Below are 26,133 nucleotides of genomic sequence, written 5' to 3' on the forward strand. Positions count from 1 at the left end.
TCCATCTCAGGCTTGCAGGTAAAGTGAGGACGTCCGGCTGGGCTGGATCACACAGACACACGCTGCTCCTGAGTTCTTTTAGGAACAGAGACTGAGAAGCAGGTGCGCTCTTGGCTTGAGAATCCTTCAGACACCGCAGATGCAAAGCAGAAAAAAAGAGTAATTCTGTGTTCCTGGAGTGCGGTTGGGCAGATGGAACTCACCCACTGTTTTGTAGGGCCCTCCAGAGAAGCCGAGGCGTTTCCTTCACTGGACACCTGCTCGCTGATGGTCCTCAGTCCTTGGCAGACGGACGGCATGGAACACATCAGAGTTCATTTTCACCTGTCAGGGTTCTCGTCATCCATTCGTTGTCAATGACAATTTGACTTTTCTGGATCCCCTTGATCTAGATTGAATCCTTCAGTTACATTCTCTCAGAGGACCGTTTGCCCCTCTCTCACAGCACTGACCACGTTTGTAACAACTCACGTCGTGTTGCTGACAGCATTTGCTCCAGGAATGCAGGGAACCACTGCACCTCAGCACTTAGTGTGGCCCCTGGTACAGAGTGGGGCCAATACAGATATGCTGTTGGTGGGGGAGAACAAGGGGAGGGGCAGATGCTCTTTTAAAAAAAAAAAAAAATGAGTGGTTTACCTTAGGATTTCTGTCTAAACTCCATTTAAAGGTTAAAACATAAAATTTCTCACAAAGACCACAATTCAGAAACGAAAGTTATCCTTTCCAGTGACATAAATTTATAGGGGGTCTAAAGAGAAACTATATGAGTTACCAAAAAAAGCCACCAATTTGAGATGTGGTCATAATATTTAAATTGTATTAAGAACAGGTCCTTAAATCTATTTTTATGAAATTTATTCCCAATTTGAAGTGGCAGTGTATACAAAGGTAACAGAGCTTGTGATAATTTACAGAAATATTTGCTACAGCATGCACATTATGACGTGTTTCAAACATATACATATTAAATTCATGCTGAATAAATAATCCCCCCCAATTTATTTTTTTATTTTTACATAAAAATATATTGCACTCTTAACAAGACCAGTTATTTTGCATATTTTCTCTTCAGATAAATGATGAAATTCAGCTTAAAAAAAAAAAGACTGAGTAGCAATCTGTTCTAATAAGGAACTAATTTAAAGTTCTCAGTAGAAAAATGAATGCTAGACAATAGCTGCATTTTTTTTTAAACAAAGCAAATCACTTCAACGTGAATAGGAGTAATTTCATCTCTGCACCTAATTGGACCTCAGAATTAATAGCTGGTCTGTGCAAACCATGATCTGAATGTAGCCGTGGAGTGTTCTTACCTATGAATGCAACGGAAGGTTACCAGCACACGTGGCCACTTGCTTCCTCTCGTGTTTATCTTGACAGCAGAGACTTTGGAATTGTATATTATACAGTTTTTAAGCAGAATGTTTTAGAAAGTCTGGAAGTTACAAAAGTACTTCTGTAAACACTATATGAATTAAATTTCCATAACAAACACGCAAGTTATTCTTATCCAGGAATATATTTTTTTATCTCATGGTAACATTACTGAGCTTATTTTACAGTGTTTTCAAAGCCAATAAAGCAGCATCCCAAGTACTATCCTGATAGAAACAGACTATTGCAGGGTTCAGGAATTCTGTCTTTATCATGTGTAAGTTTGCTGTGGAGTACACAGATTTTTCTACTGTTCCTAGAATAGGTTAACAGAAACAGTGGGAACTGCTTTCTAAAAGAATAATTCTGCCTCCTATTTAAAACAAAGGAAGCTATCTCCTGTTCTTTGTAATTCTGTTTTGGGGAAGAAAACTCTCCAGCATTTTAGATTAAAAGCCTTATCTGGATTGCATTGCTAATACCTGTGCAAACTTCTTTTGTAGTGGAGGCTTTCTGTTGCAAACTGTTAAGCATTCAGTGCTCTGTAATGCTAGATATTAAAAAGAATTATCATTTTGTTTATTAAATCTTAGTGCCTCAACTAAGGATATTCATTATCTAGTGTTGCGGATTTTAAGTACAATTTTTCTGAACAAACAGAATGTGTCTGAAAATCAAAGATACCTGTGTTGTTGTTTGTGGCCGTCAAACAAATTCTGGTTCTACTTTGAGCTAAGAAGGCAACAGGCAAAAACTGCCTAACACTGAGATTCAAATATTCAGATATTCCAAAAAATGTTTGGTGCAGAGGCACCTACTGAACTCCTTACTGCTCAAAGAAAGCAATAATCGAGTCCTGAATTCTCTCTCCTTATCCTTCCTTTTTGGGGGGAGGGGCAGGTGTGTGTGTTATCTTGGCAGAAAACTTTTAAAATATAATCTTCTAGAGCAAATTTTATGTAAACAATTAGCTAACCAATTTAAATTCTACTGGGATTTTTTGGGGGAATAATAGAAAATAATAGAAAACAGAAATAGATGATAAGTTTTTCTTTAGACTCCTCTATGGAAAAAAAAACTTCAAGGATATGATTTTAATTTACTGTGCCAGACTTCAACCTTGATACAACTCTCCAGATCATCACTAAATTAGAACAAAACTTTCCTTTCAGGACCTTGTGAGGCAGCAGAATTTTGTGGAGATGGATAGACTGTATACTTGGATTTGTTTGGTCATCCCTGTCTTCAGGTTTGACCTCCTGAAACTGGCGAAGTCAGTAAATGTAGCCTGGAGTTAAAGTGCTGTGGAGAGTGCAGAGTTCCCCTCACTCATCCGGCTGCGTAGCTGCTGAGGAAGGAGTAGAACATTGGATGTTTCAAGCGCTGCTGGTCCTTCCGACACCAGGCGATCACAGTCCCATCGCTGTTCGCTGTGTACAAATGGTGGCCATCACAGGAAAATGTAAGGCTGTTAAAAAAAAAAAGAGTCCCGTTTCTACGTTGTGTCTCTGAAAATTGTATCGGCATATTGGTGATCATGCAGAAATTGGTGTAAGAAGTTAAGAGCCTTTACTGGAGCAGAGAGACAGACAAAACGACCACCTACAAGTGGTTTTGACTGTAATAATATGGTGTAATGGTTCTGCAGCCAAGTTTGTGATGCTCATTCTAACCAGGTGATACAGACTAAAACCAAGATCAAAAGATTGTCACACTCTGATCCTTCTTTGCATGTTTTCTTTTCCTTTCCTATTTAGGGTTATTACTTAACAAATACATGGGTATAGGAAACTTCAAAAAATATAACAGTACTACATTTTCTCTATATAGAAATAAATGAGGATTATTTTATGGAGGTATTTTATTTCCCTGAAAGAGGAAAAGATAAAAAATGTGTTATTAACATATAATTTCATTTCATTACACTTTACATTTAGTGGACTAAAAATAAATTTATTTTAATGCAGTAAAATTTGAATCACTTACTCCAATTGAGTTTTTTAAGTCATATTTGTTAATGGAGCAGAGGGTAAGAGGTTGTTTATCAGTCTTGTCTAGCACACTCCTGTAGCTATCAGTCACCATAATGATATTTTCAATAATGAAAGGAAAAAATATATAATTTCTACAGTTCAAGAGGCCTTCCCAGGCATGATCCCAGCATGCCCTTCTGTGAGGCTCTGAACTCCTGATCCAGATTTTAAGCTCCATGAACACAAATGCTTTGCCTCCTTCTGCCATGGGGTCCCGGACATCCTGGTGTTTGATAAATGGCCAGTTGTTTATAAGGATCCTCCTTACATTCCTCTTTACTTCTGTGTGCTTTACCATCTCCCCAACAGAAACAGTCACAGAGTACAGTATGAAGCGGGGAGGGGTGGGGGAGGTTTACCTTACAATAGGCTTATTTGATTTAGGAAACGTAATTTCCCGCACAGGCTTTAAGTCCCAAGTACTCCATAACCTGGAGGAAGAAAAAAGTCATCATCTAATTACACAAACTCAAGTTTCCTTTACTAAAAATTTAACCGACGTGTCTATTTGTTAAAAATCATCTGGTAAGGAAACACAATAAACGATTAATGTGGTTAATTCTGGGCAGTTTGCTCAGGTGGGTATGGGATTAAGAATACTTTGTGTATTTTCATATTGTTAATCTCAACAATTAAAAAATGAAGATCATGGCATTCAGTCCTATCACTTCATGGCAAATAGATGAGGAAACAATGGAACAGTGACAGACTTTATTTTCTTGGGCTCCAAAATCACTGCAAATGGTGACTGCAGCCATGAAATTGAAAGATCCTTGCTCCTTGGAAGAAAAGCTATGACAAACCTAGACAGCGTATTAAAAACCAAAGACGTTACTTTGCCAACAAAGGTCCATCTCGTCAAAGCTATGGTTTTTCCAGTAGTCACGTATGGATATCAGAGTTGGACCATAAAGAAAGCTGAGTGCTGAAGAACTGATGCTTTTGAACTGTGATATTAGAGAAGACTCTTGAGAGTCCCTTGGACTCCATGGAGATCAAACCAGTCAGTCGTAAAAGAAATCAGTCCTGAATAGTCACTGGAAGGACTGATGCTGAAGCTGAAGCTCCAATACTTGGGCCACCTGATGTGAAGAACTGACACTTTGGAAAAGACCCTGATGCTGGCAAAGACTGAAGGTGGGAGGAGAAGGGAATGACAGCACATGAGATAGTTGGATGGCATCACCTACACGATGGATATGAGTCTGAGTAAGCTCCAGGAGTTGGTGATGGACAGGGAAGCCTGGCGTGCTGCAGTCCATGGGGTTGCAAAGAGTCGGACACGACTGAGCAACTGAACTGAACTGCACCTTTTATAGTTAAACAATATAAAATTTCAAGAATGTACAAATTATTATTTAGAAATAAAACAGAAACACCAGAAGAACCTATATCCTAAGGTGATTTTAAATCTCTAAATATTAAATATTATTATGTTTAGATAGTAAAAAATATTTTTTGAAACTTCTATGTCCTTATGAGCAAAAGGACACAAAGAAATCAAACTCCTCTTACCTTACAATTCCATTTTCTAATCCCCCAGCAATCACATTGATAGATATTCCCTCAGGCTGGTTAGAGAAAGCCACGGAACAAATGATCTCTCTGCAGTGTACGTGTCCAACGAGGTCCCCATTCACTGTCCAGAGTCTGAGGTCACTGCCTCCACCAGCTAAAACACCACAAAACCCCACAGGTCACCAGGGTGTGGGTGTTGCAGAGCCCCCCACATTGGGCCCCAGAGGGGAATCCCTGAGGGCCTCGCTTGTCTGTCTGATGAAGTTCATAGGCAACTCGTGACTGAAGAGTGTATAAGTGAAACTACTACATAAGGCACACGGAGTTGGCCTATTTATCTAGAGATGATGACTAGTGAAAAAAATTAAAATAAAAAATTAACCTACAAGGTAGAGCAACAAGGTAAATTAACCATGAATTTCTTTGTAGTCATAATATCTTAGCATACAAACTGCCAAATCTAATTCTGAAAGTACCTATAAAGCTAAACAACCTCCAAAAAGAGAAGAAAATATTCTGTGAAACTACAGTATCTTTAAGACGTGAGTTATGGGACTTCTGAAGAAGAAATAAGTTACAGTCAAAGTTGAATTAAAAACTAATTCTTAAAAAGAAAGCTAATTCTTCAGAATGTCCAAGAGTGAATCTTATAAATCAATGTCTTATTAAATGAATTTTTTCTCTTCAAAAACCAGGAGTAATCAACTTTTTGTAGTTTTCCAGGCGATGGAGGAGGCAGTAATTGCTAGCCATCCTCAATAAACTGGGGCTGGTGGTCTGGGGCCTTACGGTGATGTGTCCAGCCTTTCTGGAGAAATGTTCTCATACTGATAAAGAGAAAGGTTAAGAGGCGTGATAAAGTTGGGATGACATAGTATGTGTTATCACACTTTATTTTATCTCTCCATTAGAACTAACATAAAAGTAGAGAATTTATTTCTCTCCTTTATTAAGGCAAAGATTTCATATTTTATAGCAAAGAAATAAGTATTAGAAATACTTCTCAACTATAGAAATGCTAAAGACCATCAAATACCACAAACCAAAATGCCTAGTGTGTTGCAGTATTATTCACAACAGCCAAAAGGTGGGAACAACCCAGATGTTCATCAAGAGGTGAGTGGATAAACAAAAGGTGGTATCTCTAAACAATGGAATTCATTTTTATTCAGCCATAAAAAGTGATGAAGTTCTGACAACAACATGGATAAATCTTGAAAATGTTATGTTCAGTCAAGTAACTGAGGGGGTAGGAGAACCACCTGCTACTCTGATTTTAGAATATTATATTAACTTTATAGTACCACTGGCAATAGGAGAAGCTATGAACTCTAGTTGAAATGCATGTATTTTTGATATAGTGGCAGAATGATTTTTAAAAGTACAGAAACCGTCTACTATAATATTTACATAGTTTAATAAATTTTATATCTTATCACTATAAAAACCACATCCCATAATAAGCCATGGGAAATCAGGATAAGGAAAGAATGAGTTTGCCAGTGTGTCTTTAGCGTCAATACAGAAAATTTTGAGATTATATATGTGTATACACACACATATACATATTATATATTATATACATACACATACATATATATTTATCTTAAATTTTGATTTTAAAGTTACTTGGATGGTTCTCACTAAAGAGTCAAGATTTTTTGATGGGTTAAATCTGGTTAACTTTCTTCCCTTCCTGGAGTATAAGAATAGGAGAATGAAATGTAGTTCAGGTCACTAAACATAAATTTGTCCTCTTCTAAAAAGTCATTACTTTTATCATGCTCTCGACCAAATGCTCTTTATGCCTCCTCCTGTATATGTACTGCGAGGCCTCAAACAAGTTGAGAAGGCCTTTCTGTTCAAAGTGGGAAGAAAGTTCTACCCATTACTCTACTACACTGTGCGTACTGCCTGCGGACACGTGAATACCCTGCTAGTGAGTTGGTAAAATAAGCAAAAGTAATTTGGTTTCTTGTTCCCATATGAATAGCTGATATAATATCACAGATATAAATCACTACTGGCAGCTGGAAAGTAATTAACTTTACAAAATTCAGCTCCCTCAGGATCAGTTCCAACTTCCAAATGTTGCCAAAACAAGAAAGTAGAGAACTCTAGATAAGTCATCACTATATTTCACCCCCCCAGATTCCCTCTTGATGTGTGTGACTCACTAAAAGCCTCTAATGTACAAATCAAGGAAGAACAGTTAGCAAAGTCATCAATCATCTGTGCACACTTTTATTACCAAAGTCAACTATTTAAGATCTTTCTCTTTAGTTATGCTGACTGGGGAATAAGAATGTGTACATGACATTCATTATGACTGGAGGCTAAAGCCTGGCAAATATTAATACTTCACATCTGAAATCTTGAAGCATGACTGGAGACATTACTTTTCTTGAATATAAGAATGATGAGTGTGGTATGGTAAAAAAAAAAAAAAAGAACTCTGAACTTTGACCCATGACCCTGGCATAGAGCTCCTAAACTCTTGTTAATTTACTGTCTTTTGTATGTTAGGGAGATGACTCCTGGGGAGGTCCTAGACAGCTTCAGGTAGGGGCTGGCCAGCAGAGAAACTGCCCTTACAGCACCTCCCACCTCTGCCGAGGGGAGAGGCGCTAGAGGCGGAGGTCAGTTCCTAATGGCCAATGACTGAATATACCAGGCCTACATAATGGAACTTCAAAAACACCCCTAAACAACAGCGGGGGAGACTGATGAGCACAGTCATGGGCCAGGAGGATGGTGCCTTCTGATTCCACAGGAAGAGACCTCTGGACCTTTTCTTGTGGCTGTTCACTTTGTAATGAACTACAGTAGTAAGTACAGTGTTTTATTGAGTTTTGTGAGTTGTCAGAGAGAATCATCGAAACTGGTGGGGGCCTTGAGACTCCCAAGTTTGCCAACTTCAACTAGTTAGTGCCAGAATTGAATTGCACCGTTGGACACCCATTTGGTGTCACAGAACCGGAGAACAGTTTAGTGTCTGGAAAGACCACACATTTGGTGTCAGGAAAAAACAATATAAAAAAACACAAGCAAAGGATAAAACACCACCCACTGCAGATGTGTCAAAGATACCTGTACTCAGTGGACAAAAAGAAACAGTTTTTTGAAGACTCCTTTCAATTAATGGAAATGCAAACAGAAAATTTATGAGCTTGCCAACTGTTCTTACCTACTGGATGTATCAAGTTTTTTAATACATATACATGAAAATAAAACTAAAAGCCAGACCTTTGATTAGATGATCTTTCTCATGCAAATTTGGGGCACATTGTACCTCCATTGTTATTCTGTAATACTGTCTTGCAGGAACTAGAAGACACACACAATACAAAGCTGATCCTCTGCTGATGCCCTGGAGGAGGGTATGGCAACCCACTCCAGTGTTCTCACCTGGAGAATCCCCATAGAGAAGCCTGGCTGCCTACAGTCCATGGGGTCGCAAAGAGTCGGACACGACTGAGCAACTAAGCACAGCACATGGCTAAATTGATGGACTCAATCTTCGACTTTATTGTATTTTAATACACATATGACAGAGGATTAGATGGTTGGATGGCACCACCGACTTGATGCACATAACTTTGAGTAAGTTCCGGGAGTTGGTGATGGACAGGGAAGCCTTGCATGCTGCTGTCCATGGGGTCGCAAGAGTCAGACACGACTGAGCAACTGAACTGAACTGAATACACATACATGCTATTCCCTAAGTATTCAGGTCTGGCAGGGACCAGAGGAACGTAATGTGATGGTTTAACCTATGATGTAACCAGCTGGCTGAGCACACATTAGTACAACCACTCTGCTTTGGGTTTGGGGCCAACTCACCTGAGTCACACACCGTAGCAATGTCACCGGTAGTCTCACTGGCAGAGACGGCTGTGACTGGGCTTTTGTGTCCTGCTAGACTTTGTACATAGCATAATCTGAAAGACCAAAGACATGAATTTGCATATGAACATTAAATATAATTACATTCTTTTATTTATATAATTCTTTTGGTCAGTTTAGGTACCTACTATTTATAAGGGATTCCTGACTCTATTCCTAACTGATCACTTAATTCAATAAGATTACAAAGGTAAAGTCTGTATTTCATGCTTAAAGTTATTATAATGTAAAGATTATTTTAGTGCATCTGTTTCTCACAGTAAGAACTGAAACATTAAAAACAGCTATTTTAGAGCTGGAAATCTTCTGTACCTGTTTAAATCCCATATGATGCAGGTTCCGTCTCTGCTCACACTTATCATTATACTATACGGTTTGCAGACAAATAAACTGCTTATCTCTTCTGTGTGCCCATACAGATGTATCTGAGACTCCATTTCTATCTCTGAAGGCTAAAATTTAAAAAATAAGTATAAGATAAAAGCCATGACAAAAGGTATTCTAGTACTGTTATCTCAAAAACAAAAAAACCCAAGTGACTCAAACATTCGTCTCAAACAATTTTTTTTCAACCTAGTTCAACTTTTTCTAAAGAGTAGAACTAGTTAAACATTAAAAAAAGTTTTAATTGACTGTAATCTCATCAACTGATAAGCTTTTCCAGCTGGCCAAATATACATGTACTTTAATAGTTATGAATATATCCATATAAATAGTTCTCTATTTCATATTTTATACATTCTCCCATAAGCATTTCTCATTTTTGACAGTGTATTCAAAATGATTTTTAAGTGTTATGATATTCTATACAGTTAGTATACCATAATTTACTTGAACATCCTTTATTGACAGATATTTAAAATTGTTTCCAATGTTTTCAAAATGTTAAATGCCATAAATAAATAAATTTTATTATTTATTTCATAATTCTAAAATGTATGTACATAAGTTTTGTCCCTCCTCTGTATCACTCCTTTAGAATAAATCTCCAGAATCCTCATAGTGGATCTAATTTTACAGCACTGATAGTGTACTCGCAAAGGCTTTGCACTGACTCCTGATGCTACCGATGGCGATGTATTACTCATCAATAGTTGTGGGTTCATTTTCAAAATCAAAGCTCGCAAACTCGTGTTCCAAGGTCCACATGGTTCACAGATGCCAGATGTCCACAGGGTATAACTTTTGTTTTATACTAGGTTTATATTGTCATCAAGTATTTCAACATTTCAAAGAAAATAGAGAAGTAGAAAGTATAAGTACAATGAAAATCTGAATACTGACCACTCAAACTAATCCTAACATTTTATAATATCAGCTTAATACAGAAAACATTAAATATTACCTAGTGTGTATACTGTTTTACATCTTATTTCCTCTCCCTTCTCAGAAGTTATTATTATCCTGAATTTTGCATTTGTTTCCTGTGTATTTAGAATTTATGTTCTACTATATGCTACTATAACAATAAACAACATACTGGGTTTCATGTCAATAAACTTTATAAATATGGTATTTATTGTTCTTTAGGCATCCGATCTATTTTGCCTTTTTTGATCACCATTGTTTTTAAAACATACCTGTGTTGACTTTATTAGCTGCAGTTCATCTATTTTAAGTGCTCCATAGTCCAGTGTCTTATTCACATAAAAATACATATTTTTTACCTAAAGACTCAAATGACCAGGCAATACCAGTCTTCCTTGGAACCACTGGCCTAAGTTGTGTGGCAGTGGCTTCTGTCTAGCTAGGGCATGTGGACTTCAACTGAACACAATCACAGCAACAAGATGGCTCTGAACAAGGCCATGAGTCCTGGGTCTGGGCCCCTTCTGGTTCGCCTCTGGGACCTCCCCACAGGGCCAGGAGTCTGTGGGGCCACAGGGATGTGCCAGCACCCTTGCAGACCATGCTTCAGGGTGCCTGGGACTGAAGAATTGACTGTTCAGAAAGGCTTGAGCCCTTTCCTTCTCTGCTTGCATTTGTGTCTCAGCGGTCATTCTAAATCTTTGAAAATTTCCCAAGTTTTAAATGGCAATCAAGGTTGCTTTTAATTGCATTTCTCTTATTATAACTATTAATAAGCTTAACTTTTTTTTTTTAAGCTTAACTTTTTCACAAATTCATTTTTTATCTGTAAATTTGTGTGCTTGGTTTTGTATATTTGTTACTACATTAGAAAATTATTTGTAGGGATTCCTCTATTAGTGGAATAGAATGCAAGCACCTTCCTCGTTTCTCCTGGATGATCTGGATCACCATGCCAGTCTAGGGACGCCTTATCCAAAGTTTAGTCTCAAGGATCCTGGACAGCCCAGGGAATTCCAATCTAGGCTGTATATTCAGGCAAGAGTAGGTCCCATCTGACTCATCCTCACTCTCAGGGACCAGCCTTTTGGACAAGAACCTCCTTGGGACCCTCTCCCCCGCTGCCCCCCTATTTTGCTGTGTGCCTTGTTACTTTTTTCTACCATCACTTCATGGGAAATAGATGGGGAAACAGTGGAAACAGTGTCAGACCTTATTTTGTTGGGCTCCAAAATCACTGCAGATGGTGACTGCAGCCATGAAATTAAAAGATGCTTACTCCTTGGAAGGAAAGTTATGACCAACCTAGATAGCATATTGAAAAGCAGAAACATTACTTTGCCAACAAAGGTTCGTCTAGTCAAGGCTATGGTTTTTCCAGTGGTCATGTATGGATGTGAGAATTGGACTGTGAAGAAGGCTGAGCGCTGAAGAATTGATGCCTTTGAACTGTGGTGTTGGAGAAGACTCTTGAGAGTCCCTTGGACTGCAAGGAGATCCAACCAGTCCATTCTGAAGGAGATGAGCCCTGGGATTTCTTTGGAAGGAATGATGCTAAAGCTGAAACTCCAGTACTTTGGCCACCTCATGCGAAATGTTGACTCATTGGAAAAGACTGTGATGCTGGGAGGGATTGCGGGCAGGAGGAGAAGGGGATGACAGAGGATGAGATGGCTGGATGGCATCACTGACTTGATGGACGTGAGTCAGTGAACTCCGGGAATTGGTGATGGACAGGAGGCCTGGCGTGCTGCGGTTCATGGGGTCGCAAAGAGTCGGACACGACTGAGCGACTGAACTGAACTGATAAGGGGCTGTCTCAAGGTCAGTGTCAATATTCTAGGACTGACAGATAATCCAAGAATATCTAACTCAAGTCTAGAGCTCCCTCCTTGCTTGTTAAAATATATATACATATGTATGTGTATTTTTTTTACTTCATGACTATGAATAATATTTATGGGGTAAACAGAAAACAGGTACCCTACAGTGGTTATTGAAATTTTAGATTTTGCACTTTAAAATGATTCTAAGAGTCAGTGTTACTAGATGATTCCCCGAGGGATCAGAAAATAATTTCCATGGGTAGAACAGAAATCTTCTGCTTGCGTACTTCTTCAGAAAATGTTCTTGAATGGTTTGATACTACCTTGGATAAATTGTATATTTATTCTCCCTGCCATCAATTTAGAGAATAGAAATACAGGTGTTCACTTATATAAAGATGACGTGGGCACATTAATTAGTGAAAAACGACTCAAGATCAGTTATTTTAGGATCAGTTATCACCTTTGAAGACCTTCTCTAATATAAAAAGGGCTTATAGATAACAGTTCCCTATAACCAATCAACTTTCCTAGCTTCACTAGCTTAGGAAAGTATTTCATAAGACTCCCTTGAAAATATTTTCAAGCAACAATTATTTTAGTTATAGCATACATGGCACTTGGGAGCCTGTCTTTTGCTGTGTCAAGGGCAACACAAACAAGAACACAAATACTTGTAGAACCATGGCATTCAGTGGGTTTGGGCAGCGGAAACTAGTGAACATGAGGTGCTTCCTGCCAACCTCACAGGCACAGGGTCACACCTGCAACTTCAGGGACCCCAACATGATGAGATGGTGCCCAAGAAAAAGCGACAACACCCACAAAATCCCAGGTAACCTTCCCTTAGATCAACCAATGATAAAATCACACAGCTAAGATACACTTTTGGACGTGGTTTAAATAGTAACTGTTTATCTCATGACTTGACTACCTATTAGGAGAAAAAGAAAACCCTTATATATAAGCTGAAAAATCAACTTTCAGCAAAGGGTAGAACTGAGGAAAGGTATGCAACATAAGACTTCACAAGCCTACAATAACTTCAAACTAACAGAAGCACACGTCTTGCTGTATTCAAATGATAACAGCTACACCTTTCATCTGCTGCTTCAGAGCTATGCTGTGTACAATTACTCCTATATTGACAACTTAATCCTTTTTAAAAAAAAAAAACCAATACTGCATACTGTGTTAGTGTACAATTAAAAATTTAAATTGTAGGGAGAATGGAAATAAGGAAAACTTAGAACAAGACTGTTCAAAGTTTTGGGAAAAGAGGAAATAAAAGATGAAAGATAGTTTTTGGATGACAAGGAACAAATGATCTGAGTACACAAGCAGAGGACTACTCTGCAGCAGAGATCAGAATATATGTGTAGGAAAAAGGAAAAAGGTGTGCTCAGAAGCGGAAAGGCAACGTCAGCAGTAAATATCAGAGACGTTAGAAAACTGACATCTGATTTAGGCCTTGGGGAGTAAAAAGAAAATGAGACATTCCAAAAGTGAAGGCCCACCCCTCTGCTCAGGCCTGTGTATAAGACCCTCACCTCTCTCTACTCTCCTGCCACTCCTCCCACAGTTCTACTCTGAACTACAGACAAAGTATCTGCCACTCCCAAACTACCACGCCTTTAATTCCAAGCGGTTAGTGTACTCTGATGAAATACTCTTTCCTCTTTTCTCCACTTAGTAAAATGATCCTTTAAGATCCAGCTCAAGTGTAGTTTTTCAGGCTCCCTGACACCTGGTTGGCCCACTTCTGGCTCTCTCACCCTGTGTGTCAGTCTTAGAGCACACACCCCGCTGTTCTGCAATAATCTGTAGGAGCCCACCTCCTGCTACAGAGTCCTCAGGACAGCTGCCTGCATCACCACAGCACCTTTTAACTGGTACCCTTCCTTCCAGTCTCATGGCCCTGTAAGCGTTTTTCCTTGCAGGCTCTACAGTGATAGTCTTAAAATGCTGATTGGATCATATCACTTTTGCTTCAAGCATTTTAATGACTCCTTAGACTAAGAGACAGAAACAATATTATGGTCACATTTATACCCTAAGGAAGGTGGAAAAGAACCTTAACAAGGGTTTAAAACTGAATAAACTTGCTCAGAAAAGTAAGGAACCTAGTGTCACCCTATGCTAGGAAAACAGGTTTCACCCAGTAGAACATGTTTTATAAAATAATGGAGAAAACTGTAATTAAAAAAGGCACACAGAATGTTCTAGAACAGAATGGTTATCACTGAGTTATCACTCTAAATTTGCCACTACTCTTCAATGGCACCACAGACAGCTGATTCAATAAAGAAATGAGAGTAAATTAAGAGAAGTATGGCATAATGTCTTCCTTTGTAGACTGTTTCAATAATTTAACTCACAAATCTTAAAAGATTCAGTGAACGGCTGAAAAATTTCTTCCAGTAAGTGGTAGAATAGAGACTGGCTACTTGGATTTTTCTGTCATTTAATTCACTCAGAGTGTATTAGGCATTCTGCAGTTCTAAATTTTACAGAATCTTGTGGGATACTCTTTAAGCATTCAGGTCGATACTGAGAACAGCGGGAAGCATCAAAATGTCACGAAAAAGCAGAGCATAACTCAAAATACTTTCTGTCTCTGACCGTATACAGTTATTTAAAAAATTCTTCTATGATCCTAATAAAGCTAAAATAGAGTTAGATATTGACCTTTTACATTATTAGATCTGTGAAGAAGAGATTAAAGTACAAAAAATGTAAGTTGCTCTTACACTAAATAAGTTATACTTTATAAAGGGTTTCTTCCCCTCACTGACGTGAAAATCCCACAAATGTGCCCAGGACCTACCGTGCCGCTTGTGAACCTGTTTGAGTAAGCTGTGATGACACCACACTTGCTCCCAGTGAACAGCTGGCAGCTGTCAGGGACCCAAGCACAACTAGTCACCTAGGAGAAGGACAAGTCAAAGATGAACATGCTTAGAAAGCATGAGAAATGCTTCTACTTTTCTGACATTTATTTTAAAAATATATGCTCACAAAATTAAGATAAATATTTTACTTGAAATGATTAGAATGGTGCAAGACACAGTAATAGAGTATTATGTAACTTTGAGATGTCTAAAAGCTATAAAATGTGATATAAACTGTCATGTTTTGGTTCTCTTATTGCGTTGTCGAAGGAATGCTGTCATCTTTTGAGAAAGTATAAAAGACGACCAGGGACACCGTTTCTTTCAGTTGTCGTTGAACACAGTTGGGAATTCAGAATTTTTCATTTTCCAGTGATAACAGAAAAGAGAAGAAAATTTACAGGAATATGTTTCACAGTTAAGAGATCAATCAGAAGATGAAGCAAAGAGAGAGCAGGACCCTAATATGTAATGATGATAATGAAATTGATCAGATAAGTGAAATAGCAGAGTGTGGGTCTTTGTATGATAATATCCTGGACAAGTTTTCTCAAACTAAAGAACTAATAAGTGAATGACATATTCCAAGAACAAAATAAAATATGGTATTCTTATCTAGGGAGTCATTTGATTGCAAGTACTTTATCACACCACGTTTGCTCAAAATCTGGATCATCCTGTTTTGCTGAAAGGACTTGAGGAGAGTGTTTTTTCACCTTTAATGATATTTCTGTGCCCAACTTTACATGACGGAAATAATTTTGCAGTATTGAAATTCTTACTAAAACTTCTAATAAGGTTGTTTTCCACTGCCCTTTATTCTTACTTTTGTTAGTTTACTAGTAAGCCAGATGACAAAAGGCAGTGACCTTTTTTTCAGGCATACTGAAGATTAAGCAAACAAGTCATTGCTCTCCTTTTTTTCACTGCCAAAAATTCCCTACAAGTAGCTGACTCCATTTCTTTGTTCTTTTTCTTTTAAACACTTTTATTTATTTCCGGCTGTGATGAGTCTTTGTTGCTGCACGAGATCTTCTCTAGCTGCGGACAGAGGGGGCTACTCTCAAGCTGCGGTGCACACTTCTCATTGTGGTGGCTTCTCTTGTTGCAGAGCACGGGTTCTAGAGGGGCAGCAGTTTCAGCTCCTGGGCTCTAGAGCACAGGTTTAGCAGTTGTGGTGCACGGGCTTAGTTGCTCCAAGGCATGGGGGATCTTTCCAGATCAGGGGTTGAACCCATGTCTCCTGGGAAGCCTTCCGTTGACTCCATTTCTAAGGTGCTCAGGGAATGGTGACAAATGTTAGGATGTGTGAGTAGACACCAGGTGTATGTAGGTAATGGAAGTCAGAAAGCAGTAAAAGAACTTCCCATGGAAAGACAGTCAAAGAGAGAAGGTTTAGCATACAATTTAGTCCTGGAAAGAGTTGTGTGTGTGTGTAGGTGTGTACGGTGTTTTATAGTTTACAATATACTTTCACAAACACTAGAGACATTTTTACAACAGTCTTATGAGAGAGTAGTGGGAGTATGACTACTCCAGTTTTAAGCAGGAGGAAAGAAACTCAAGTTGGGAAAGGTTAAGTTACTTGCAAAAGTCTACATAGTAAGTAACAGAGCTAGACACTAACACAGATCACAGGGATGGCAGGGCTTTAGTAAGGCCCAAGGCTCTTTCTACCATGCGGTGATGCCTGAATTCCCGGTCCATTTAAAAAAAAGCCAGGTACAGTAGATGATGCTCTGGTTATTGAAAATGACATAGTAACAAAAGGCAAATTAACACTGAGAAAAAAATCAATTGTGATTTTGTTCCAACACTGCTGTGAGCTAATGCTGAGTAGGAGATTATGATACAGTCTCAACAAGAGATGGGAAGAGCAGGGGTCCCCCACTTCTGGGCCACAGACCAGTAGCAGTCCGTGGCCTGTTAGGAAGCGGGCCACACAGAAGCAGGTGAGTGGCTGGCAAGTGAGCGAAGCTTCATCTGTATTTACATCCACTCCCCATCACTCATATTACTGCCTGAGCTCCGCCTCCTGTCAGATCAGTGGCACTTGATTCTCATAGGAACACGAATGCTACTGTGAACTACATATGCAAGGGATCTAGGTTGTGGGCTCCTTAGGAGAATCATCCTGAAACCATCCCCCTATTCCCTGCTCTGTGGGACAAGAGTCTTCTGTAAAGCCAATCCCTGGTGCCAAAAAGGCTGGGGACTGCTGGGGTAGAGAACAAACTTTGGGGACACAGTCAGTACAGCAGCAGTTAGGAAGGCTGTCAGCACTGTAAACAAGGCATATGTCTAGCGTCATCAGCTTCTCGACTAACTACAGGATATTAAAGCCTAGCTGTCATCAGTCTGACTCCCTTTTAAAGCATTATGTTCAATTATTATTATAAAGTACTTCATAAAAATGTTTACCTGATATTGCTGTGAACTTTGTATAAAGTTTATTGGAGGCTCGCTTTGTTTACTCTTCAACCTCAAAATGTTATCAGCATATCCCCAGCTCAGGATGGCTGACCACTGAATGTCAGTACTGTTCATGCTTCTCACACCTCAAGAAAGAGAAATAAAAGTATTAGTTGCCACTGATCAGTTATCATTGGACAGCCCACTGAAATGGCAGGTTAAAGACCATTCTGGCCTGTAAGGCCTGAAGTTCACATAGCAGAACATGGTCATTCCAGTGCAAAATCATCTTTATAGCCACAGATGGACCGATTTATGTTAGTTTCATTTCTTTAAGGCTAATAGAATTCTAAGGTTGGAACTATATTCTTTTTCTCCTGTGTTATTTTGATAGGGATTTATTTGACTTAGAACTAAAATTTCTGTTAAGAAATTTTTATAAAAGACAATGATAATTAAGCTTCCTCTATTTATGTTCTGTGATGCTTTTTCTTCTAATAATAAATATGAACTAGATAATGTTTAAATAACTTTCTAGATACCCCATACTAAAAAATCAATATGGAGAACTACTAATACTAGAAAGGGACCACTGTTGGAGCAGAAGCAATCCTGAGAAGAATAATTTAATCCTGCAACTGCAAGGATTTTGTATGGGGGAACTTCATATAATGAGGTTCTGTTCTTTTCTTGTTCTACTCTCAACATAATATTATGTCCTTTTGGGATAAAGATCTGGACATCCTGACATCCTTTTCCAGTGTTTCTCATAATCTATGCCTTGTTGGCACACTGACTAGGGCTAATGCAGCATAAAAGCTGTAGGTAGCTGGTGCTGCCTGTACAACTAAGAAGCTTTGAGTTCCTTAAGGAGAGTGTGAGTACCTCGCTTAATATATAGCTGTATCTATAATATATAGAATGTGAGTACTCAGCATAATATATAGCATAAAACGTAGCACAATATAATATAAAGCAACAAAACAAATAAATATTTGTTGAATGAATCAAGAGCACATTGAAAATGTAGTTCACAGATTTCTTTTTGTTTTGTTGAGTATAATTCCAAATGTGGGCATCAGTTTTGCAATACAGAAATTAGGATAGCCTTGTTACATATATGTTCCTCTCTAGATAAGCCTCAGGACTTTCCAGATTTTACCACGAGGCCTGGCATGTGGTAAGAACTCAGTAACTGTCCCTGGTTTCTCATTCCAGCAACACAAGATGCACCATCTTTTTTTAAAAAGAAAAATCAACTTCTTCTTTACATATTAGAATAGTAGATCTTAAATAAGAGTTTGCAAGAAAATGACTTTTGGGGCATGTGCAGATTTAGACTCAAGCCCCAGAGATTCTAATTTGGTGTGTCTCCAATGGGACCAACCGAGTATACTTGGAAAAAAAGCACCTCAGACAATTTTGAGGCATTGTCAGTTCTCAAGTAATTGGCCTGTACTGAGCTAAAGACCATTAAACCATGGCAGTTTAGTTGCTATACTGTATTACACATGTGTAACTTGCTTGCTTGCTAAGTCACTTCAGTCGTGTCCAACTCTGTGTGACCCCATAGACGGCAGCCCACCAGGCTCCCCCGTCCCTGGGATTCTCCAGGCAAGAACACTGGAGTGGGTTGCCATTTCCTTCTCCAATGCATGAAAGTGAAAAGTGAAAGTGAAGTCCCTCAGTCGTGTCCGACCCTCAGCAACCCCATGGACTGCAGCCTTCCAGGCTCCTCCATCCATGGGATTTTCCAGGCAAGAGTACTGGAGTGGGGTGCCATTGCCTTCTCCGCATGTGTAACTAGAGGGCTGTTATTTAATATAACAGTGCTCGACACACATGACCTTCCATCTGCTAGCTGCACTCTTAGTCACTCAAGGCCTCTAGGAAATGCCCCTGTGGATGGTTCTACACTGGGTACAGCAGTGAATGCTCAGAGTCCCTGGCTCCAGAGTGCTTACAGTCTGATGGACGTTTATTTATTAAGCACTTAAGCATTTATTAAGCACACCAGAGTCAGGTGTTAACCATTCCTTATATTATTTCAATCAATCATTATAGTGAATTACCCTGTGAAGTAAGTCCTTTTATTACTCCCATTTCATAGATTAAAAGCCAGGACTCGAGAAGCATAAGTAATTTTCTCAAAATTACACAAAAATACACAGGTATTAGGCAGCAGAACTGGGGTGCAAATTCAGGCACCGTGCCACGCAAGCTCATGGCCAAAACTTGTATGATACCACTTCCCTGGACACACCTAGATTCTGCCAAATTCCACCTACAGTCTATGAGGAAATAAAGTGTAATTTGAAAGAACACAACTATTAAGGGCTTGTGACTGTAGTGGCACAAATAAGGTAGGTTAGCTATTAGATTGGACATATTTAAGTCCCACCATGCTAAGTAATAATACCAGCCCCTTTCTCTCTGATCAACAGAGATAAACTTCAATCCATTTTAATTCATTTCTTAAAGGCAAATTATTCACACATTTCGATCCTCTAAGTGTTATTAGTAGTAAACTACTTGTGACGCATCTCATAGCTGACTGCAACATACTAGTGAGAATAAACTACCGATATTGCAACGATGATTAAACAGATTTACCTTACCCTCTTAGTTCACTAAACTTTGATAAAATGGTATGTGGCTTCTTTTATTACTGGCAACTATAAAGGCAATCATTCATCTCATGACAGAAGGGACAGTGAGTTTAAAAGAACTGTGGTCCAGCCAGCACGCTAAATTCCTTGAAGTGGCTGATGCTGGGGCATGGGTCCTGGGGCCCCTGCACTGTGGTGCTCCAGTGGTGGGCGGGGCTGTGAGGACCAGAGGAGCACAGCGCACAGAACCGACACCAAGAGGCGTCAGGCCCCCACTCTGGTTTCCAGGCAAATCTGCATACCCCTGACAGGCACAGATGGGTGCCCTCAGTCATTCATTTAGTGCTTAAAGCCCAGGCCTAGGAAGTAGGGAGAGTTCTTTCACATCAAATAAAATGATTAATTTGGAAGGGCTGAGGAACTGCTTGAATGGAAAATGTCACTAGTTTTCCAGTGTGTAGGTGACATTTAGAAATATCAAGAGGGCCTCTACTGACAGCACTTTCCCATGTGTTGCTTTTAGTGAGTCAGTGCAGAGAGGTGAGAAAAAGATTGCTTTCCAGACATATGTATTTTTAAAACCTATTTTCAAGGCTATCATGATTTCCTCATTTTGTTTTACTTTCATGACTGTCTCTTCTGAGGTACTAGAACTGTTGGTCAAATAAGTCGTCTATTCTGGGATTCAAGAACCTCAAAGTGTATATTTCTATAAAATTGATAATGTATTCATCTCGTGAGACATTTATTTATTCTTGTCTCCTTCAATTCTTCCTCTCATTTCAAATGACACTGCCTTTAGTTCTCATTTTTTTCACGTAGTACGTTTTAATTCCTACTTTGCATTAAATGAACACAAATTTGAATCTGGATTTTCACCAAGGACTCAGAAAACTCAGAAATGAAATAAAATAGCAGCACAGATGAGAGGAAACATTCAAATCTCTTGAAACATAGACCTAGGATGATTTTCATGTTTTATTTTACCTTGTTCTTTGCTATATGTCATCAGAAGACAGAAATTTCGGGACAAACCACAGATTGCTCTAGTGGGCAGAGCCTGGAGAGAACCAAATCTTTCTCCGTGGGGCTGGCTGAAGCAGACCACAGGAACTGGAGCACTTGGGGAACCGACATACTCCCCCCATTTCAAGCCTTTTATCCATGACAAAGGACTCTAAAACCAAGAAAAGTAAAAAGTACATTTAAAAAATGGTAGTAAATATAGAATCACTCATAGAAATATGTGTTCTGGTGACTAGATACAGTGATAAACAAGACAGATGAGGAACACGTACTTCCATAGGTGGTGCAAGTGCTATGAACAAAGTCTAAGAAAGGGGAGAGGACTGAGAAAGAGAGTTGCTAGTTAGATGAGGGGTTGGGAAAGAGTCTCTGAGGCAAGCAGACACCTGAGTGAAATGTGTGCTCTATCCGGGGACAGGGCATGCCAGGTGGAGGGAACAGCCAGTGTGAAAGTCCTGAGGTGGGAAGGAGGCAGTTTAGTATCTGTTCCTATCACAAACAGACATCCTGCTCAGGTCCTGCACACGCACCGACTTTAATTAGCTAATGAGCAATAAGTATAGTGGCAAATGAAATGGTATTTATTACTTTTCAGGGATGGACTGTTAAATTATTTTGACATGTTAAAATAATAGATTCTAGTTAAAAATAATGACCCTGGTAATGAAAATGACTAAAATGATTTGTAAGGCTTCAAAATCATGACTTACACTGACAAGTAAACATAAAACAAAAAATACAGCTTTCAACTATGGAAAACAACATGAGTGATCTGGGTTCAGCAAAACAATATTGTCTATCATGTTGATCTTTCTGCTTGCATTTAACATGCAAATTTGATATATATGAGCTATGAGCATAAAGAGTTTACATTTAGTGTTCTACATTCAGTGTATTTAAGTAACTTTATTATAAGAAACAGTTGTCAAAACAAGGTCTGTAAAAACCATTTCCTCTTAAAGTGGATCACAGATGACTGCAATCTGAGATCTCTGCTTTATCTTACAACCTCTTTCCCTTGTCTTTTCATTTTCTATGATTCCCTTCTGCAAACCTCTTTAACACTTTACAAGTCACAGGCTCCCACTTAAGTTGCTTTAATAATGAAGAATTTAGCTGAGGATTAGAATCCATTTTACTCTTAAGGCTTGCTTGCTTTATTTTTCTATTTCAGAATATAAATTAATACTTAATTCCTACTTTAAGAGGCAATACTTCTTATCATGACAATCTGGAGGGGCCAAGAAATCATGTAATATTTCCCCCTTAATTGTGAACTCAAACATTTACACTTTTGGTCACTACTTCTGGTGGAAGCTGACAACCCGGACCATGCAGGCATGTTTGCACTGGTTCCTACCCTCCCATTTGCGATGCCTGTTATGTCACTGCCTGGTGAGGCTTTCCCCAGTAATAACCCTCAGGGAGGCCACAATCTGACCTGAGCTCCCAGAGCACTCTCTTCATATCACTAATGCAGCATCTTCTACACACAGGACTAGCAGTGCGGGCATCTGTATTCACTGCCTGGTGCACAACTTCAGGCTGGGACCATGGTACTCAATTCCCTGCCTCTAAAGTTTGGGAGAAGGCCTGACCTCTCAGGAGTTGAGCCGTGTTTTCCTGAATTCTATTGAAATCCAAATGACATACCGGATAGGTAATTTCCTTGACCTGTTCTCTGGATTCCCTGAAAGCAAACTGCACCAACAACCCCACGGCGGCAGGAAGCTCCCCTTCGATGTTGAGCTTGGAGCCAGGTCTGCTCGCATGGGCTGACTGGAACAGCTGACGAGGGGTCTGGCCGTAGGTTTTTATCATGGTTTCTAGTGCTCGTCTTTGAACTGGATCTTCAACTGCAGAGACATCCATTCCAAAATACGTCTGAAGAGAAAAAGAGAATGAGAGGAATGTAAAAAGCAAGACTTGGTGATAATACCAAAGGGGAAAACAACTTGTTTTATTCTCCAGGCAATGGACAATGGAAAGGATTTCCTTTCTCAAATTTCAAATGGAAAGGATTTTAAAATGTTTTTGAACAGAGTGATAATCATTAATAGTCTCAAAGAGATCAGAATAGGAATCATCAATGCTTCTGAATGGATGAAACAAAAATAATTTATCTTGACTGGTGTTAATTAAGTAATTTTATAAAATTAATTTCTAATTTAAGAGAATATCATGTAAGACTTCATTTATCTGCACAGCAAAAGGAAACCATCAATAAACTGAAGACAGCCTACTGAATGAGAGAAATTGTTTACAAATCACGTACTGATAAAGGGTTAATATCCAAAACATATAAAGTGCAGGATGTGGAGAAAAGGAAGCCCTTGTGCACTGCTGGTGGGAATGTAAATTGATGCAGCCAGTATGGAAAACAGTATGGAGGTGCCTCAAAAAATTAAGAATTGAACTATCATATGATCAATATTTCCACTTCTGGGCATTTGAAAGTGAAAGTGAAAGTTGCTCTGTCATGTCTAACTCTTTGTGACACCACGGACTATATAGTCCATGGAATTCTCCAGGCCAGAATATTGGAGTGGGTAGCCTTTCCCTTCTCCAGGGGATCTTCCCAACCCAGGGATCAAACCCCGGTCTCCCGCACTGCAGGCAGATTCTTTACCAGCTGAGCCACAAAAGAAGCCCTCTGGGCATTTAAACAACATTAATTTGAAAAGATATATGTACCCCTATGTTCATTACAGCTTTATTTATAATAGCCAAGATATGGAAGCAACTTAAGCATGTATACATGGAATGGATAAAGAAGATGTGGTAAATATATACAACTAAATAGTATTCAGTCATAAAAAAGAATGAAATCTTGTTACAACATGGATGGAACTTAAAGGCATTATGCTAAGTGATATAAGTCAGACAGACAAAGGAAAATACCAAACAAATCAGTATGATTTCATTTATATGTGGAATCTAAACAAAAGACCAAGCTCATAGGACTGGTAGTTACCAAAGGTGGGGGTTGGGCAGATGAGTTAAAGGGGCCCACAAGGTACAAATTTCCAGTTATACAACAAATAAGTCATGGAGATGTAATGTGCAACATGATAACTACAATTAACAACACTGTATTGCATATTTGAAAAGTTACTAAGAGAGTAAATCTTAAAAGTCTTCATCACAAGAAAAAAAATTTTTGTAACTAAGTAGGGGGTGGATGTTAATTAGACTTATTGTGGTGATCATTTCACAAATAACTGAATCAGTATGTTGTATACTGGAAACTAATATAACGTATGTCAATTATACCTCAAATTGAAAAAAAAAGAAAAACAAAATGAGGTTTTTCTTTGGTCTTGTCTTTTAGTAAAAACTGATTTAAAAAATAAACAAATTTTTCAATTAAGTTGATCCAAAATAGCTTCTGCAGGCGATTAGTAAGTGGATCTATTTTTTCTGTGGCTGTCTGTCAGATATTGGTCAGAAAGCTGAGTCAACATCACTTCAGGTGGTCCACAAAATCAAAAGAGATAACAGAATTTAGGGATATGACAACATGGAGTCTGAAGAAAACCAGAGGATCCTGCCCCACTCCAACTTTCTCAATTCATAAGAATGAGAACTCGAAGTTCAAAGCACCTGTGTCTGCCTGAAATTGTGTGATATTCAAATGCCCTTTTGTTCTTTGTGTGAATATGCTCAAAGAAAGAGTCGGATTCCTCTCAAGACACAATGGCTGGTGTCACAGGATGATTTTGTGTTGCTAACTCATATAATATCCCCCGTATCTTGAAGATGTCTACAAATATCAATTACTGAGATATGTTTTCTTACACACAGAGACATTAGTAAGGAACCTAGATTTTTGTATGTCTATGTCTTTTCTCTTGTCTGGGTTGAAGAATCAAGAGTCTAAACACCAGTAACACTGAAACCCAAGCAAAGTCTTTGTGGTTTCCATCTTGTAAGTTCGAGAGTAGCACAACCATGGTTTACTCATCCTTGGAGAGGATTCATTTAATTCCGATTCCCTCTCTGTGTGTTTGCTTTTGAGGTTTCCACATATACTGCTGAACCTGACAAGAACCTGGCAGTGAGAAGACTGTAATGTGATGTATATTCTTTCAGCCCCCCCAGCCAACTCGGTGAGGTTGTCAGTGGAGGAGGAAGGACAGCTTCACCTCCCAGGCAAGGGGCAGAAGACTGGCTGAGAAACAGTCAATATGTTCCATCTTTAACCAAATCACCGCAGAAAGGCCAGCACACAGTATTCCATGTGACTGGTGTCCTCCATGCTGTCACCTTTCTTAGGACATGAAGCTAAAGAGAAAGGCGGGTTAGGGCAGTAATCAGCCTAGAAAAGGAGTAAAAATTCAGGATTTGCCATGCCACCGTCCTTTATCTTTCCCACCTAATGTTGGTACATGTATCTTTTAAAAAAGACTTCATGTGTAATACTACATTGTTGAAAAAGTCACTTGTCCAAAGCGATATAGGCAAAAATGAATTGAGATACAATGCTGCCAGGTAGCTTAAGACAGTATTATTTAGGTTCTAATGAACTGAAAGAGAATCTGAAAGAGTAGCAGTGAGAACTGCAACCTCTTAAATGTAAAGGGTGTTATTACACCTTTGTTCTTAGTGTTGGAGTCAGACGGAAAGTGAGGTGCATTTTTTAAAGCTGGGTACAGACCTGTCATGTTTGTGTATCCTGCTTGTATGATTTAACTTTCAGCATTTAATCAGGAAGCAAATTCCATTTTCATATCTACAAATAACATTTCTATAAATGCCAAAATAAAGTTTCAAGGTTCTTTAGAAGTTAAATAATCTTCAACATCTACTCCCCTTGCCCACCACACTCCCACCACCACAAGGGCTCCAATACCTGTTATAAATGCTTATCTAAGCAGACTCATTCTTTATGGTTGTTTAATTTAATAGACTCAAAAATTCAAAAGGAGATTGGAATAACCCTATAGCCAGAGCTCTTAAAATTTACTTTAAAATAGTACTTCTTCACCTTCTATGGTATCAGTTTCTAGTGAACCCCATACACTAGTGAATGATGAATTAAGATCAAAAGGCATTTTTACATTCCTTTTTACAAAGTTAACACTTATACTTAATTGGATGGCAGACATTATCCTGTATACATTTTCTTATTTATGAGGTTGGTATTACTGTTCACATTTTCCAAATCTGCACAAAAGTATAGAGAGGTTAAGGTGACACTGCAGGTCACACAGCAAGCAGCAGAGTC

The 26,133-nt window shown here is 38.8% G+C and overlaps 1 protein-coding gene across 15 annotated transcripts in view; it reads right to left on the minus strand.

Annotated features, from left to right (window-relative positions):
• Positions 1-841: 841 nt before the first annotated feature.
• LYST (lysosomal trafficking regulator) overlaps positions 842-26,133 on the minus strand; it is a 176,359-nt gene continuing 151,067 nt past the window's right edge. For 11 of the 15 annotated variants that reach the window (XM_061404894.1, XM_061404887.1, XM_061404890.1 and 8 more), the window contains 10 exons: positions 22,560-22,790; positions 20,868-21,057; positions 17,281-17,417; positions 14,796-14,894; positions 9,147-9,286; positions 8,772-8,869; positions 4,926-5,082; positions 4,601-4,720; positions 3,770-3,841; positions 842-2,845 (listed from right to left, as the gene is read on the minus strand). In XM_061404894.1, coding sequence (XP_061260878.1) covers positions 2,707-2,845; positions 3,770-3,841; positions 4,601-4,720; positions 4,926-5,082; positions 8,772-8,869; positions 9,147-9,286; positions 14,796-14,894; positions 17,281-17,417; positions 20,868-21,057; positions 22,560-22,790 — 1,383 coding nt within the window. In that variant the 3' untranslated portion in view covers positions 842-2,706. Of the gene's footprint in view, positions 2,846-3,769; positions 3,842-4,600; positions 4,721-4,925; positions 5,083-8,771; positions 8,870-9,146; positions 9,287-14,795; positions 14,895-17,280; positions 17,418-20,867; positions 21,058-22,559; positions 22,791-26,133 lie in introns of those variants that run through there. The other 4 variants (XM_061404896.1, XM_061404897.1, XM_061404899.1 and 1 more) reach the window with 4 other exon arrangements.

This window comes from Bos javanicus, chromosome 28, assembly GCF_032452875.1.
Source record: "Bos javanicus breed banteng chromosome 28, ARS-OSU_banteng_1.0, whole genome shotgun sequence".
NCBI lineage: Eukaryota > Metazoa > Chordata > Mammalia > Artiodactyla > Bovidae > Bos > Bos javanicus.